We start from the raw sequence: 14,145 nt of genomic DNA, 5'->3' as shown, positions 1-14,145 counted from the left end.
CTCTGAGGCCAGGGCCTGGGCAGTTGGTAGGTCCACAGCCGCACTGCCCAGTACCTGGCCTGGCTTCACCAGAAAAAATGAAGCTGCTGGGGAAATGGAGAGAGGCCTGGAAGGGGCTGGGCGGGTGGGGGGGGGAGGCTGTGCCAGGCTGGCTGCCCAGCCAGCTGTGGGTCTCCAGGGAGGAAGGGCCAAGCACTTCCCCAAATTTGTTGTCCAGGGGAGGTGCTCACAGCGGAGATCCCAGCATCTTCAAGGGCAGGCCCTCTGTCTCAAGGGCCCCGGGGAGGGAGGGGTTTTCACACCTTCTTTAGCAGTAGGTCAAAAAAGATAGAAGCAGGAACAGTGGAGTTCCCGCTATGGTGCAGCAGATCCATCAGAGACATCCCTGGAAGCTGGGATGGAGGGTCAGTCCCCGACCTGGCAGAGCCGGTTAAGGAGCGGCATTGTCCCAGCAGCACCGTAGGTCACAACTGCAGCTCAGATCTGATCCCCGGCCCAGAAACTCCATACTCTTCAGGGCAGCCAAAAGAAAAAAAAAAGAGGAGATGGGATTAAGATGGCGGAATAGAAGGACTGGAGCTCAACTTCTCTCCTAAAAACAACAAAATCCACAACTAAAGACTGAGCAATCTCCACCCAAATGGACCGGAAACCTTAAAAAAGATACCCTACTCCAGAAGAAAAAGAGGAGGCCACATCAAGAGGTAGGAGGGGCCACTTCGTGATATAAACAACCCCATACCTTCTGGGTGGGAAGCTCCACAGACTGGAAACTAACTGGTTCACAGAGACTCACCTACAGGAGTGAGAGTTCTGAGCCACACATCAGACTCTCACGTGTGGAGATCTGGCATGGGGAGAAAGAGCCCCGGAGCATCTGGCACTGAAGGCCAGTGGGGCTTGTGCACAGGAGCTCCACAGGACTGGGGGACACGGAGACCCCATTCTTAAAAGGCACACACAGACTTTCATGTGCACTGGGTCCCAGGGCAGATCGAGATCTCCAAGGCAACCTGGGTCAACCTGACCACAGTTCTTGGAGGACATCCTGGGAAAACAGAGGTGAATGTGGCTTGTTGTGAGGGAAGGACATTGAAAGCAAGGCTCTCTGGATATTCAGCAGCAGTGCCTTTCTCTGGAGGGGGCCATTTTGGGAAAATCTGGCCCCACCCATCAGTCAGCCACTGAGAAGCCCCAGGGCAAACAGCAACCCAGGTGGGATCACAGCCCCACCCCTCAGTAAATGGCTACCTAAAGACCCCTCAGGCACCCAGCTGCCTCTAATCCCATCCGGAGACAAAGCCCCACCCACCAGAGGGATTAGAATCGGCTCCTCCTACCAGGGGGCAGGCATCAGTCCCTCCCATCAGGAAGCCTACAGCAAGCCCCCATACGGACCTCAGCCACAAGGGGGGCAGACACCAGAAGTAAGAGAGGCTCAACTCTATTATCTGTAAGAAGGTCACCACACCAAAAACCTATAAAAATGAAAAGACAGAGGATGTAACTCAGATGAGGGAGAAAGGAAAACCCCAGAAAAACAACTAAGCCATGAGGAGATTCTCAGCCTCCAGGAAAAAGACTTTAGACTGTTGATGCTGAAGATGATGCAAGATGTTGGAAATACACTGGAGGCAAAAATGGATAACTTACAGGAAATACTGACCAAAGAGATACAAGATATAAAACTTAAAACAAGAAGAGATGCAAAATACAATAATTGAAATAAAAAATTATCTAGAAGCAGCCAACAGCAGAATACAGGAGGCAGAAGAACGAATAAGTGAGGTGGAGGACAGACTAGTGGAAATTACGGATGCAGAACAGAAAAGAGAAAAAAGATTGAAAAAAAATGAAGAGAATCTTAGGGAACTCTGGGACAACGTTAAACGCACTAACATCTGTATTATAGGGGTGCCAGAAGGAGAAGAGAGAGAGAAGGAGACAGAAAAAATATTCCAAGAGATAATAGCTGAAAATTTCCCTAACATGGGAAAGGAACCACTCACTCAAATCCAGGAGGCACAGCGAGTACCATATAAAATAAACCCAAGGAGGAACACCCCGAGACACATACTAATCAAACTGACCAAAATTAAAGACAAAGAGAAAATCTTGAAAGCAGCAAGGGAAAAGAAACAAGTAACATACAAGGGAACCCAGATAAGGCTATCGGCAGATTTTTCAGCAGAAACTCTGCAGGCCAGAAGGGAGTGGCATGATATACTCAACGTGGTGAAAGGAAAAAACCTCGAACCAAGATTATTCTACCCAGCAAGGCTCTCATTCAGATTTGAGGGAGAAATCAAAACCTTCACAGATAAGCAAAAGCTGAGAGAATTCAGCAACACTAAACCAGCCTTACAACAAATACTAAAGGAACTTCTATAGGCAGAAAAGAACAAGAGAAGAAGGAAAGGAAAAAGAGCAGCAAAAACAAATCCAAAGTAATTAATAAAATGGCAATAAGAACATACATATCAATAATTACCTTAAAAGTGAATGGACTAAACGCCCCAGCCAAAAGACATAGACTGGCTGAATGGATACAAAAACAAGACCCATATATATGCTGTCTTCAAGAGACCCACTTCACTTCTAGGACACATACAAATTGAAAGTGAGAGAATGGAAGAAAATATTTCATACAAACGGGGATCAAAAGAAACAGCTGTTCTGGAGTTTCTGTCATGGCTCAGTGGTTAACGAGTCCGACTAGAAACCATGAGGTTGCAGGTTCGATCCCTGGCCTTGCTCAGAGGGTTAAGGATCCGGCGTTGCCATGAGCTGTGGTATCCGACGCAGACGTGGCTCGGATCCCACGTTGCTGTGGCTGTGGTGTAGGCCGATGGCTACAGCTCTGGTTAGACCCCTAGCCTGGGAACCTCCAGCGGGTGCAGCCCTAGAAAAGGCGGGGAAAAAAAAAAAAGAAACAGCTGTTCTGGCCGAAGGGTGCTCGTCACCCCGGCCTCAGCCCTGAGAGACACATGAAGCCCATTGAAGAGGGTGTGAAAGTGCAGGGCATCTGGTGCCCAGGCTGCCATTGGGAATATGGGCCGTAATGCCCAGGGCCAGCCCCCTGGAGGCAGTGCCCTCCTCAGTCTTCCAGCTGTCATCTCAGTGTCCCTCTTCTCTTTTTTGTCTGATGGAAGAGTAGAGGGGACACGAGAGCCCAAACAGCCAGCATCAAACTATACTTGATTCCCTCTTGTCTGCACAGCCCCCTGGCTGCCCCAGGGCCAGCCTCCCCCACTCCTCTGTCCCTTCTCCACCACCCAAGAGAGGGTGGAAATGTGATGAAAATATGGGATGTGGGGCTACATATCCCGTCTTCAAATCCTGACTCCACTAGCTGTGTGATCTTAGACAAGCCACATAACCTCTCTGAGCCTCGCTTTCCTCTTGGGTAAAATACAGTCAGAGACAGCCCTTCCTTTCCAGGATGAGGAGCCCTCAGTGCAGCCCCAGGCACATGATGAACGCGTTATGCATGATCCGACTTTTTCAGCTTCCTCCTCCCTCCTCTCTCGGGCCACCTTCTCTGCTGTCTAAGCCATCCTCACCCTGTCTGTCACCTGGAAACTCTCGAATGGGCTCTCTCCAGCCCAGATGTCCCGCGGTCCTCCATCACGCCTCTTCATCATGGAGCCAGCATGGAGGGAGTGGCTAGGACTGGAGAGATGGCAGTGAGCTGGACAGACCAAAATTGCTGTCCTTGTAGGGCTGACGGGAGGCAGAGGCGACAAAGCCAAAACACACAGATGTCTGCTGCAGAAAGCGTGAAGGAGAGAAGGGAGGGTGGCGGGGAGCATGGAGGAGTGGAGACCTTAGACGGGCAAGAAGGTGAGTTTCCAGTGAAGACCTGCAGGAAGGGAGGCAGCTGGTCGTTGCAGGATCTAGGGAAAAGCATTTCCAACTGAGGGACTGGCAGATGCCAAGGCTCAGAGGTGGGGCACGGCTGAAGAAGCAGGTCGGAAATGCCCTAAGAGGGAGTTCCCATCGTGGTTCAGTGGTTGACGAATCCGTCTAGGAACCATGAGGTTGCGGGTTCGGTCCCTGCCCTTGCTCAGTGGGTTAAGGATCTGGCGTTGCCGTGAGCTCTGGTGTAGGTCGCAGACGCGGCTCGGATCCTGCGTTGCTGTGGCTCTGGTGTAGGTCGGCGGCGACAGCTCCTATTTGACTCCTAGCCTGGGAACCTCTATATGCCTCGGGAGTGGCCCTAGAAATGGCAAAAAGACAAAAAAAAAGAAAAGAAAAAAGAAATGCCCTAAGAGGAATTGCTGCTGCTGTGACAAAACGGGATCTGAGGCATCGCTGTAGTGCCAGGACCTGGGTTCGATCCCCACCTGGCACAGTGGGTTAAAGGATCCGTGTTCCCCCAACTGCGGTGTAGGTCGCAGCTGTGGCTCAGAAATGACCTCTGAACCAGGAACTCCATATACCATGGGGCGGCCCAAAAAGACAAAAAAAAAAAAAAAAAGCCGTATGATACCACTTACATGTGGAACGCAGGAGCTCCCTGGCAGCTTAGTGGTTTGAGGATCCGATGTTATCACTGCTATGGCACAGGTTGGATCCCTGGCCCAGGAACTTCCACCTGGCCGTGGATGCAGCCAATAAATAAATAAACAAAACACAGATAGGGAGTTCCCGTCGTGGTGCAGCAGAAAGAAATCTGACTAGGAATCATGAGGTTGCAGGTTCGATCCCTGGCCTCGCTCAGTGGGTTAAGGATCTGGCATTGCTGTGGCTCTGGTGAAGGCCAGCAGCTACAGCTCCGATCAGACCCCTAACCTGGGAACCTCCGTATGCTGCGGATGTGGCCCTAGAAAATACAAAAAAAATAAAAAATAAAAATACAAAGAACATGTCAGAGAGGGCAGGAGGCCAGTGGCGGTGGTGGAGGGAGCCAGGATGGGAGAGCAGGTGTGGGGGCCAGGTTACCAGCTGGAGGGGGGGATGGGTCGTGTTGCAGGGTTTTGAGGAGGTACACAGGACTCTTGTGGTTGTTCATGGAGAACAGACTGGGGTCAAGGGTCAAGGGCAGAAGTGGGAGGCCAGCCTTGCGGCCTTGTCCTCCAGTGGAGGGTCGGTGGGGATGTGGCAGAGGTGGCCTGGAGGGGGTGGCTGGGTTGAAGCTTTGGATGGTAAGGGTGGAGCTGGCAGAGCTGTTCACCTGGATGGGGAATAACAGAAAGCTCCCAGGGAACGCCCTAGGGTGGCCCTAGTGAATCCGGGTGGCTTTAGAGCAGCAGAAGTTTTGAAGTTCTTCCGGGGCGCAAGGAGGTAAGGATCTGGCGTTGTCGCCGCAGTGGCACGGGTTTGCTCCCTGGCTTGGGAACATCCGCATGCCACAGGCACGGCCAAAAAAAAGAAAAAAGTGTTGGGAGAAGAATAACAGAAGTTTATTCTCTCCGAGTCCCAGGTTGCGGTGTTGGCGGTGAGGGGAGAGGCCTTCCTTGCTTCTTCCGGCTTCTGGCACCTCCAGGGCTTGTAGCTGCCTCCCTCTACCTGCTGCCTCTGTGGTTACATGGCCTTCTGCCCATGGGTCCTGTCTCTGTCTCTCTTTTTGTTGTTGTTTTTGGCTGTGCCCGTAGCATGTGGAAGTTCTTGGGCCAGGGATCGAACCCAGTGATCGACCAGAGCCGTTGCAGTGGCAACGCAGGATCCTTCACCACTAGGCCACCAGGGAGCTCCTCTACTCCATAAGGACACCAGTCCTGTGCCTGCCCTTACTCTGTGCTGGATGGTTCCCGACCCCAGCGTGACCGCATCCTAACTCATGACATCTGCCATGACCCTGAGTCCGATAAGGTCCCATTCTCCAGCACAAGGGCTTAGGACTGCCCCTGTTTTTGTGGGGGACTCAATCCAACCCACGACACCACCCCTGGAAGGTGTGGTTAGTAACTCGAATAGAGGGACCGGGTGGAAAAGTTTGGGAGGGCATGTGCGGCTGTCTCAAGTGTGAGATGTTTGCTGGGCTCCATGGGGAGAATGGAGAAAGTTGGTCCAGGGTCCGGGGCGAGGTCCAGACTGGAGATCTCCCTCTGGGAGCCCTCGGCATGAGACTAGCTGAGTCCCTGGTGGGTGGATGCAGACGGAGAGAGGGCAGGAAGCAGGCGGGGGCCTGGGAGGGGAGAGAACCAGCAGAGCATGGACGCTGGGGGCTGAGGAAGAAATGGTTTCTAAGAGACCCCCTGTGTCAAATGCTGGATCCTGGGAGGGCAGACAGAGGACTTAGAAATGTGCGTGTCCTTGGGGACCTGAGAAGAGTAAATCGAGGAAGGGTTAGGAAGTTGATGGAAGAGGTCTGAGAGAAAATGGAAGAATTAGAACACCTGGGAGTTCCCTGGTGGCTCAGTGGGTTAAGGACCTGGGGTTGTCCCTGCTGTGGCTCTGTTCACTGTGGGGCGCAGGCTCAGTCCCTGGACCGGGAACTTTCTCATGCGGCGGGTGTGGCCAAAAAAGAGAAAAAAAGAAAATCTCCAATTGCAACTGTCATAGTAATACTTGATTTAGGTAAGAGTCATCCTTGAGGTTTCAAGCCCTAGATTGTAAGATTTCTGGTGAACACCTGGAAAGTGACACCTCATAGTGTCACCCCAGGATGACTTGTGTAGTACAAAGAGATAAGGGACTTTACAAAGGACGGCAAGGTCCCCAGATGATCTGGCAGCTGGGGACACGAGGAGGATACAGACTGCTCTCTGGTGTCCGTGCTCAAACGCTCAACCTGAAACTCCACAAGACCTACAGATGAATCCACTTGGAGGGGCTTTTTGCCAGACCACTGTCTTGGCTGCCTCAAAGACATCCATGTCATGGGAGTTCCCGCTGTGGCTCAGTGGGTTAAAGATCTGGCATTTGGAGTTCTCATTGTGCCTCAGCAGTAGCAAGTCCACCTAGTATCCGTGAGGTCATGAGTTCGATCCCTGGCTTTGCTCAGTGGGTTAAGGATCTGGCGTTGCCAGGAGCTGCGGTGTAGGTCACAGACATGGCTTGACTGTGACGTAGGCCGGCAGCTGTAGCTCCAATTGGACCCCTAGCCTGGGAACCTCCATATGCTGCGAGTGGGGCCCTGAAAAGCAAAAGCAAAAAAAAAAAAGCCCAGGCTTTACCTGGGCAGATGCCAACACCATCCTGACTCCTGCATTAGCCCTTTCACGCCCTAACTTAGAAATCCAGGTGGGGTCAGCTATTGTGAGCCAGACAGGGCACAGGATTGAGGGCAGAGGCCCTGGGCACGGAGGAGGGGAAGGACGCTCAGACCCTGCCTTGGGTCAACTCAGTGGCAGCCTTGGCATCATTTTTTGGTGGCCTCTCTGCCTCGCAGCGCCACCTCGTGGTGACTTACTCCAGGTCTCCACCCTTGCCACCACGTCCTTGGCAGGCAGGGCTTTGCTTTCTCTGTGTCCCCAAGAATGGCTGCCTCGTAGGTGCTTGGGGAACTTTCGATGGATGAAATAATGGGCACAGGCACTCTGCGGGGAATGGACGGACGTTGGGGCCAGGAGCCCCAGGAACGTGAACCGCAGTGGTCGGGACCCACCCGTCTCCCCGGCCTTCCCCACACAGGTATGCCACCACGCCGACTGCCAGCAGCTGCACCGCCGGGGGCCCCTCAACCTCTGCGAGGCCTGTGACAGCAAGGTCCACAACGCCATGCATTACGATGGGCACGTCCGCTTCGACCTGCCCCCGCAAGGTGAGCTTTAGGAGGGGGTCTGACCCGGGCCCTGGAGCCACCGTGTCTGGTAACTGTCGGAATCAGGCCAGGGCCATCAGAAGGGTGATCGGAGACAAGGAAGCCCGAGTCCCCACCCGTCCCTTTTGTTCCACAAGGTTTTTTGTTTTTTGTTTTGTTGTTTGTCTTCTTAGGGCCATGCCCACGGCATATGGAGGTTCCCAGGCTATGGGTCCAATCGGAGCTACAGCTACCGGTCTACACCACAGCCACAGCAATGCCAGATCCGAGCCGCATCTGCGACCTACACCACAGCTCACGGCAACGCCAGATCCTTAACCCACGGAGCGAGGCCAGGGATCGAACCCGCATCCTCATGGATACTAGTCGGGTTCATGACTGCTGAGCCGCAATGGGAACTCCTGTTTCACAAGTTTTTTAACAAGAGAAAAAGTTGGGGCTCCCCAGCCCGAGGGCAAGACTGTCTCCACCAGTGCCAGCTCCTTCTTGATGGGCCCGCACATCCCACAGCTGCCCCTGCCCCTTCCGGGTCCCCGACCAGCAAGGAGAAGCCCCCTTCCCTCTTGTGCTCAGGACAGGGGATGTCTGCGCAGATTCTCCAGCCCAGGCTGCCCGTGAGCAGAGGCAGTGGGCGAGGGCGGGTGGGGAGGGACTTGCAGCCAGAAACAAAAAACCCCTCCTGCTGACCAGGGACCACCTACTGGCTATGTTGGATGGCTTTGTCTCCTTTCCCAGCTGGTCAGAGGGACAAAAGGACTCTTCCCCTCTCCTAGGGCCCCTTGGGACTTTGGGTGTGGTCACAGCGCTGGGGGAGGGAACACCTTCAAGAAAGAGCCATGGCCTTTGGTCCTTTCCTGCAACAACCCCAGGGCAGGGCTTCTTTCTCCCTATTTTATAGATGGGTAAACTGAGACCACAGGTGGATTTGTATTGGGGGGCAGGGCATTACCCGGGGTGTCTTCTTGAGTCTGGGGGTAGATAAGTGCTAAGCAGTGACTGAGTCCTTTATTGTCACAGAACTGAGGGGCCCTGGCTAGTTGGGGGTCAGTCGTAGGCTGTGGTCTCTCTGGAGACGGCCATGGCGGAAGGCTAAGGAGGGGGCTGGGGAGGGAGCAGCCACAACCCCACTCCCGCTTTACTCCAAAGGCTCTGTCCTGGCTCGGAACGTGTCTACCCGGTCATGCCCCCCACGCACCAGCCCTGCGATGGACCTGGAGGAGGAGGAGGAGAGCTGTATGGATGCCAAAGGGTAGGTGAGGGGTCGGCGGCGGACCCAGCAGACACCTGGGAGGGTCCCAAGGCTGGGTCTCAGATCACCGGTCCAGGGACCAGAGGGTTTTCTGAAGAGCTGCCTGGAGACCCCTCCTGGCCCTGATTCCCAGAGGGCAAGCCTCCAAGGTCTTCTGGGATCACGCTGCCCCTGACTAGGGATCACGCTGCCCCTGACTAGGTACCCTGGGTGTGACTCCCAAGTTGGCCACTAGAGGGCGCACAGCCCCTGGTGGGCCCTGGCTTGCCTGCAGCAAACCTGAGTTACCTGGTTACTCAGGGTGGAAAGGCCAAGGGCAGCCAGCCGGGCCCACTCACATCCCACCCTGGGGAGGGCCTACCCACGCCTCCAACCTCTGCCCTCACCGGCTTCCTTGCAGGGACCGGAGGAGCACGGGCCTGAAACTCTCCAAGAAAAAAGCCAGGAGGAGACACACAGATGTAAGGAGCCGCCAGGCTGGGAGAGCGGGCAGCCGACAGCCTCTCCCCTTTCTATTCCCTGAACCCCAGGGCCAGGGATGGGGCCGGGGTGGGCCTGTGCCTCCTTCGCCGCCCTGCCTGCGTCCCAGCCCTGCCCGCCTTGGCCCAGGTGGGGGATGCTCAGAAGCATCTGCCTCCTGTCGTGGGGGAGCTGGGGGCCTCCCTGGGACAGATGAGGGCTGGGAGATCCCTGCGCTCACTCCCCTGCTGGGGTTCCCATCTGGGGCCCTGGGGTGCAGAGGGGAAGGGATGAGAGGTGCAGAACTGAGACCCCTGTCCTCTCAGGACCCAAGCAAGGAGTGCTTCACCCTGAAATTTGACCTGAACGTGGACATCGAGCCGGAGATTGTACCGGCCATGAAGAAGAAGTCGCTGGGGTAGGGCTTGGTTGGCCCCCGGGGCAGTGGGGCTGAGGGGGCAGGTACGCCTGTGTCTGTGTGGTGGGCTGTGAATGAGGGGGTCCCCCTCTTGTGGGCACCATGTGCTGTGCATCCCCAGGTGAAGGGACGGGCCATGAGGGCCTGTGTGTGTATTCCGACCCCTGCACGTGTGGCCCAGTCCCCAGGGGTGGTTGGGTGTGGACGGCGAGGTCACAGTGTCTGCCCTGGTGTGTAGACAGGAAAGTGTGCGGGCCTGGGTGGTTGGCTTGTGTGTGGACGTGTGCAGGAGCGTGTGATCCTCTGTGCGCAGGTGTGTGTGTGCCCATCAACCTGTGTGTGACCCCGTGGGTGTCTCCCCCTTCCTCGGGGCAGGCAGGACGGAGCAGGGGCTGCAGATCGGGTGGGATGCCCGTGACCGCCCCCGGCATCCACACGTCCTGTCCTGGGCCAGGGAGGTGCTGCTGCCGGTATTTGAAAGGAAGGGCATTGCCCCGGGCAAAGTGGATATCTTCCTGGACCAGTCCAACACACCCTTGTCCCTCACCTTCGAGGCCTACAGGTTCGGGGGACACTACCTTCGGGTCAAAGGTGAGCAGACGACCAGGCGGGCAGGGTAGCTGGGGTCTGGCTGGGTTCCCTTGGGATGGGTGCCTCTTGCCAGGCTCAGGTTCCCGTTGGCCATGGCCTTGAGCAGGCTCATTACCATACAGGTGTCTCTGCTGGGATGGGCACTGGCAGGGCGGGGCTTCGGGGGAGGGCAGCTAGGCCTCGGTTTGGATCCTCGGGGGAGAGAGGACTGGGGCCCCCTCCTCCACTGAGCCTGGGTGTTGAGGTCCTCTACCTGTCCCCTGATGCGACCCCAGCCAAGCCAGGGGATGAGGGGAAGGTGGAGCAGGGGGTGAAGGACTCCAAGTCGCTGAGTCTGCCAATCCTGCGGCCTACTGGGGCTGGGCCCCCCACCCAGGAGCGCGTGGACCCCCAGATCCGCCGGGAGAGCCTGGACATCCTGGTGAGGAGGGGCTGTGTCAGGGCTGGGGGTGGGGAGGGCGACCTGCTGTTCCCTCTGGGGGCCTCTATCTCCCCTTTTGTGAATGGGGCTGGCTCTGAGAATACAGGGCCCTCTCTGGGTCTAACCACATGCCAAGGTGATCAGAGAGTCTACTCGTGCCCGAGGAGTCTGTGCCTTGTGTCTAAGCCGACACTGTGGGGAGCGGGGGGCGAGGCTGTGTGTGTTACTGGCTGTGTTCATGACTGCATGTCAGGGGTCGCCTTGGACCCGTGCTTCTAAGTGCAGCTGAGCACGTGTGACCCTGAGTGTTCTCCCCACCTGCTTCAGGCCACTGGTCGGGGGTGGGGGGCGGGGGGTGGCCCAGCTGTATCTGTCAGGACCTCCAGCCCCCAGAACATGCGTAGGTCTCAGGAGCAGTGGCCTCCCAGCGTGGGGGGGCCTGCAGAGACCCTTCCAGGCCAGCCTGAGGTCCTGGAAACCCACTGTGGGGTGGGGCCCTGGGGTCAGGGTGGGTCTGGCCTTGACCACGGCTCCCCGGCCAGGCCCCCGGCCGCCGACGAAAGAACATGTCAGAGTTCCTGGGGGAGGCGAGCATTCCTGGGCAGGAGCCCCCCACGCCTTCCAGCTGCTCTCTGCCCAGTGGCAGCAGTGGTGGCAGCAGCAGTAGCGGTGGCAGCGACAGCTGGAAGAACCGGGCAGCCAGTCGCTTCAGCGGCTTCTTCAGCTCAGGCCCCAGCACCAGCGCCTTCGGCCGGGTATGTGGCCCCGTGGGCCCTGGGGCAGGGCAGCTGGCTGGCCCTGCCCCCTGCCTCTGACCCCGGGGTTCCTTTCAGGAGGTGGACAAGATGGAGCAGCTGGAGGGCAAGCTGCATGCCTACGGCCTCTTTGGGCTGCCCCGGCTGCCGCGGAGGCTGCGCTTCGACCAGGACTCATGGGAGGAGGAAGGCGACGAGGAGGAGGACGAGGACAACGCCTGCCTGCGGCTGGAGGACAGCTGGCGGGAGCTCATTGACGGGCATGAGGTGGGTGCTGCCCCTTCCCTCAGGGGAGGGGGGCGTTATCCCCCAGCTCCACGGGGCCCTTCCTAGGGTGACAGGATGTTCCACTGGGCAGCCCTCTGGGCTGCTGGCATCATTAACCCATTAAGAGCAGGCGAAAGTGTGTGCGCTCGGCCTAGCCCTTGAGGGACCTCCGCGGCTCCACTGGGGAAAAGGGAGCCTGTGGGGCGGCTCGCCCTTCTGCTCTGCTCCGCCCGCTCCTCGAGCTCTTGGGGCTCCTGGAGACACTCTGCCCTTCCCACAGAAGCTGACGCGGCGGCAATGCCACCAGCAGGAGGCGGTGTGGGAGCTCCTGCACACAGAGGCCTCTTACATCAAGAAACTGCGGGTGATCACCAACGTGAGTGGGGGGCCCCCCAGAGCCACCCTGCCCTCCCCCCGCATGGCCTCCTCCAGATGCCGCAAGCCGAATGTGGGCCTTTTCAGAAAGAGCAGGTGCCAGGCAACAAAGCGGGGCAGGGGGAGTGGGAGAAGGGCTGCCCCCGGAGATGGAGGTGATTCCTGGGAGGGGCCTTAGGGCCAGTTTGTCAGGTTGAGCTACACAGACCTCGTCCTTTCTCTCATCAGTCAATGGCTCTTTCTAAGCACCTGCTGTGTGCCAGGTGCCAGGCAGCCCACACCCTAGACGGGAGACAAAACGGGTAGACACGGGGGGAGGGGAGTGTAAGGACGGAAGCCTGGCGGGAGCATCTGTCCTGGGCTCGTGGGTGCAAGGAAGGCACCCTCTGGGCAGAAGCTTGGAGACTGAGCTAGGGCAGAGCTGGAGGAGAGTTCCAGGTGTGGGCAAGGGCACTCTCCCTGAGCTTCTCTCCAGGCAGGGTCTGGGTGGGAGGACCCCTAGGGGAGCAGGGTCTATTCTCAAAGGGCGAACCCTCTCTGACCCAGACTGCCTCAGGGCCTCCTGGGATGGGGAAGGGGTAGAGGAGAGCCTAAGAGTCTGGGTGGGGCCTCGGGACTGGGACAGCGTCCCCCCCCCCCAGCGGCGTGCTCCCTGCGCCTACAGCTGTTCCTGTGCTGCCTCCTGAACCTGCAAGAATCTGGGCTGCTGTGTGAGGTGCGGTACTGGGAAGTAACGGGATAGGGGAGGGGCTGAAGCAAGGGAGGGGCTCGCTAGTGGAGTAGGTGAGGGGCGGGGCCTGCCCTCAAGGGGTGGGGCTGAAAAAGGTGGGGTGGCCAGGGGGCGGGGCCTGTCGCTAGGGGGCGGGGCGGGGAGAAAGTTGGAGAGGCTACTGGTGGAGTGAGGGGTAGGGAAAGGGGTTAAACAAGGATCGGTGGGCGGGGCCTGGGAGAGGGGCGAGGCCGAGCGCACCTCCCTCCCACCCGCCCCCAGGTGGAGGTGGAGCGTCTGTTCAGCAACATCCCGGAGATCGCGCGGCTGCACCGCGGGCTGTGGGGCAGCGTGATGGCGCCGGTGCTGGAGAAGGCGCGGCGCACGCGGGCGCTGCTGCAGCCTGGGGATTTCCTCAAAGGCTTTAAGATGGTACGGCTGGGTCGTCGCACACAGGCAGGGACACTGAGGCCGGGCTGGAGCGCCAGTCTCATCCCGTCACCCCAACCTCTCCCTGACCAGTGCCCTGAAGGACCCCTAGCGATGATGTTCCCTAGTGGCGAGGTACCCTTGCTACCTGGCCGAGGGCGATCGCTTTCGCGGAGGCTGTTTCCTGAAACCAGGGATCCTAAGCTTGGCCCTGGGAGTGGTCGCAGAAGGGAGAAGCTCGTGCAGGGCGCAGCCCGCGGGGAGCACGAGTAACTGGTGCTGTGTTTGTGCGCAGTTCGGCTCCCTCTTCAAGCCCTACATCCGATACTGCATGGAGGAGGAGGGCTGCATGGAGTACATGCGCGGCCTCCTGCGCGACAACGACCTCTTTCGGGCCTACGTCACGGTGAGGGCGGGTCGGGCTCGCTTGTGGGCAGGGGCCCTGGACGGTGGGCCCACCTGGGCTGCAGGTGCATGGGGGGTGGGGATGGGGCAGGCGGTGGGCGGAGCTTGCCCTGAGCCCCGCCCCCGCCTCCCTGTCGCAGTGGGCGGAGAAGCACCAGCAGTGCCAGCGGTTGAAGCTGAGCGACATGCTGGCCAAGCCCCACCAGCGGCTCACCAAGTACCCGCTGCTACTCAAGTCGGTGCTGAGGAAGACAGACGAGCCGCGCGCCAAGGAGGCCATCGTCACCATGGTAACTAGGACAGGCGGGCCGGTCCCTCCCTGGCTCGCAGCCCCTCCCGACCCCAGGCCTGAGCTGCCC

At 58.0% G+C, this 14,145-nt stretch overlaps 1 protein-coding gene across 8 annotated transcripts in view; it reads left to right on the top strand.

Moving 5' to 3' along the window:
• PLEKHG5 (pleckstrin homology and RhoGEF domain containing G5) overlaps positions 1-14,145 on the top strand; it is a 56,970-nt gene that overhangs the window by 33,384 nt on the left and 9,441 nt on the right. For 7 of the 8 annotated variants that reach the window (XR_002344873.1, XR_002344874.1, XR_002344872.1 and 4 more), the window contains 13 exons: positions 7,579-7,708; positions 8,855-8,957; positions 9,358-9,418; positions 9,743-9,834; positions 10,289-10,425; positions 10,701-10,846; positions 11,389-11,601; positions 11,680-11,868; positions 12,149-12,244; positions 12,908-12,958; positions 13,235-13,384; positions 13,677-13,787; positions 13,927-14,076. Coding sequence is in view for 2 of the 8 variants with exons in the window: in XM_005656001.3 (XP_005656058.1) it covers positions 7,579-7,708; positions 8,855-8,957; positions 9,358-9,418; positions 9,743-9,834; positions 10,289-10,425; positions 10,701-10,846; positions 11,389-11,601; positions 11,680-11,868; positions 12,149-12,244; positions 12,908-12,958; positions 13,235-13,384; positions 13,677-13,787; positions 13,927-14,076 (1,629 nt within the window). In the remaining 6 variants the exon portion in view is untranslated. Of the gene's footprint in view, positions 1-7,578; positions 7,709-8,854; positions 8,958-9,357; positions 9,419-9,742; positions 9,835-10,288; positions 10,426-10,694; positions 10,847-11,388; positions 11,602-11,679; positions 11,869-12,148; positions 12,245-12,907; positions 12,959-13,234; positions 13,385-13,676; positions 13,788-13,926; positions 14,077-14,145 lie in introns of all 8 variants that reach the window. The other variant, XM_021095258.1, reaches the window with a different exon arrangement.

Source organism: Sus scrofa, chromosome 6, assembly GCF_000003025.6.
Source record: "Sus scrofa isolate TJ Tabasco breed Duroc chromosome 6, Sscrofa11.1, whole genome shotgun sequence".
In the NCBI taxonomy this organism is placed as follows: Eukaryota; Metazoa; Chordata; class Mammalia; order Artiodactyla; family Suidae; genus Sus; species Sus scrofa.
This window is presented reverse-complemented; position numbering and strand designations above follow the sequence as displayed.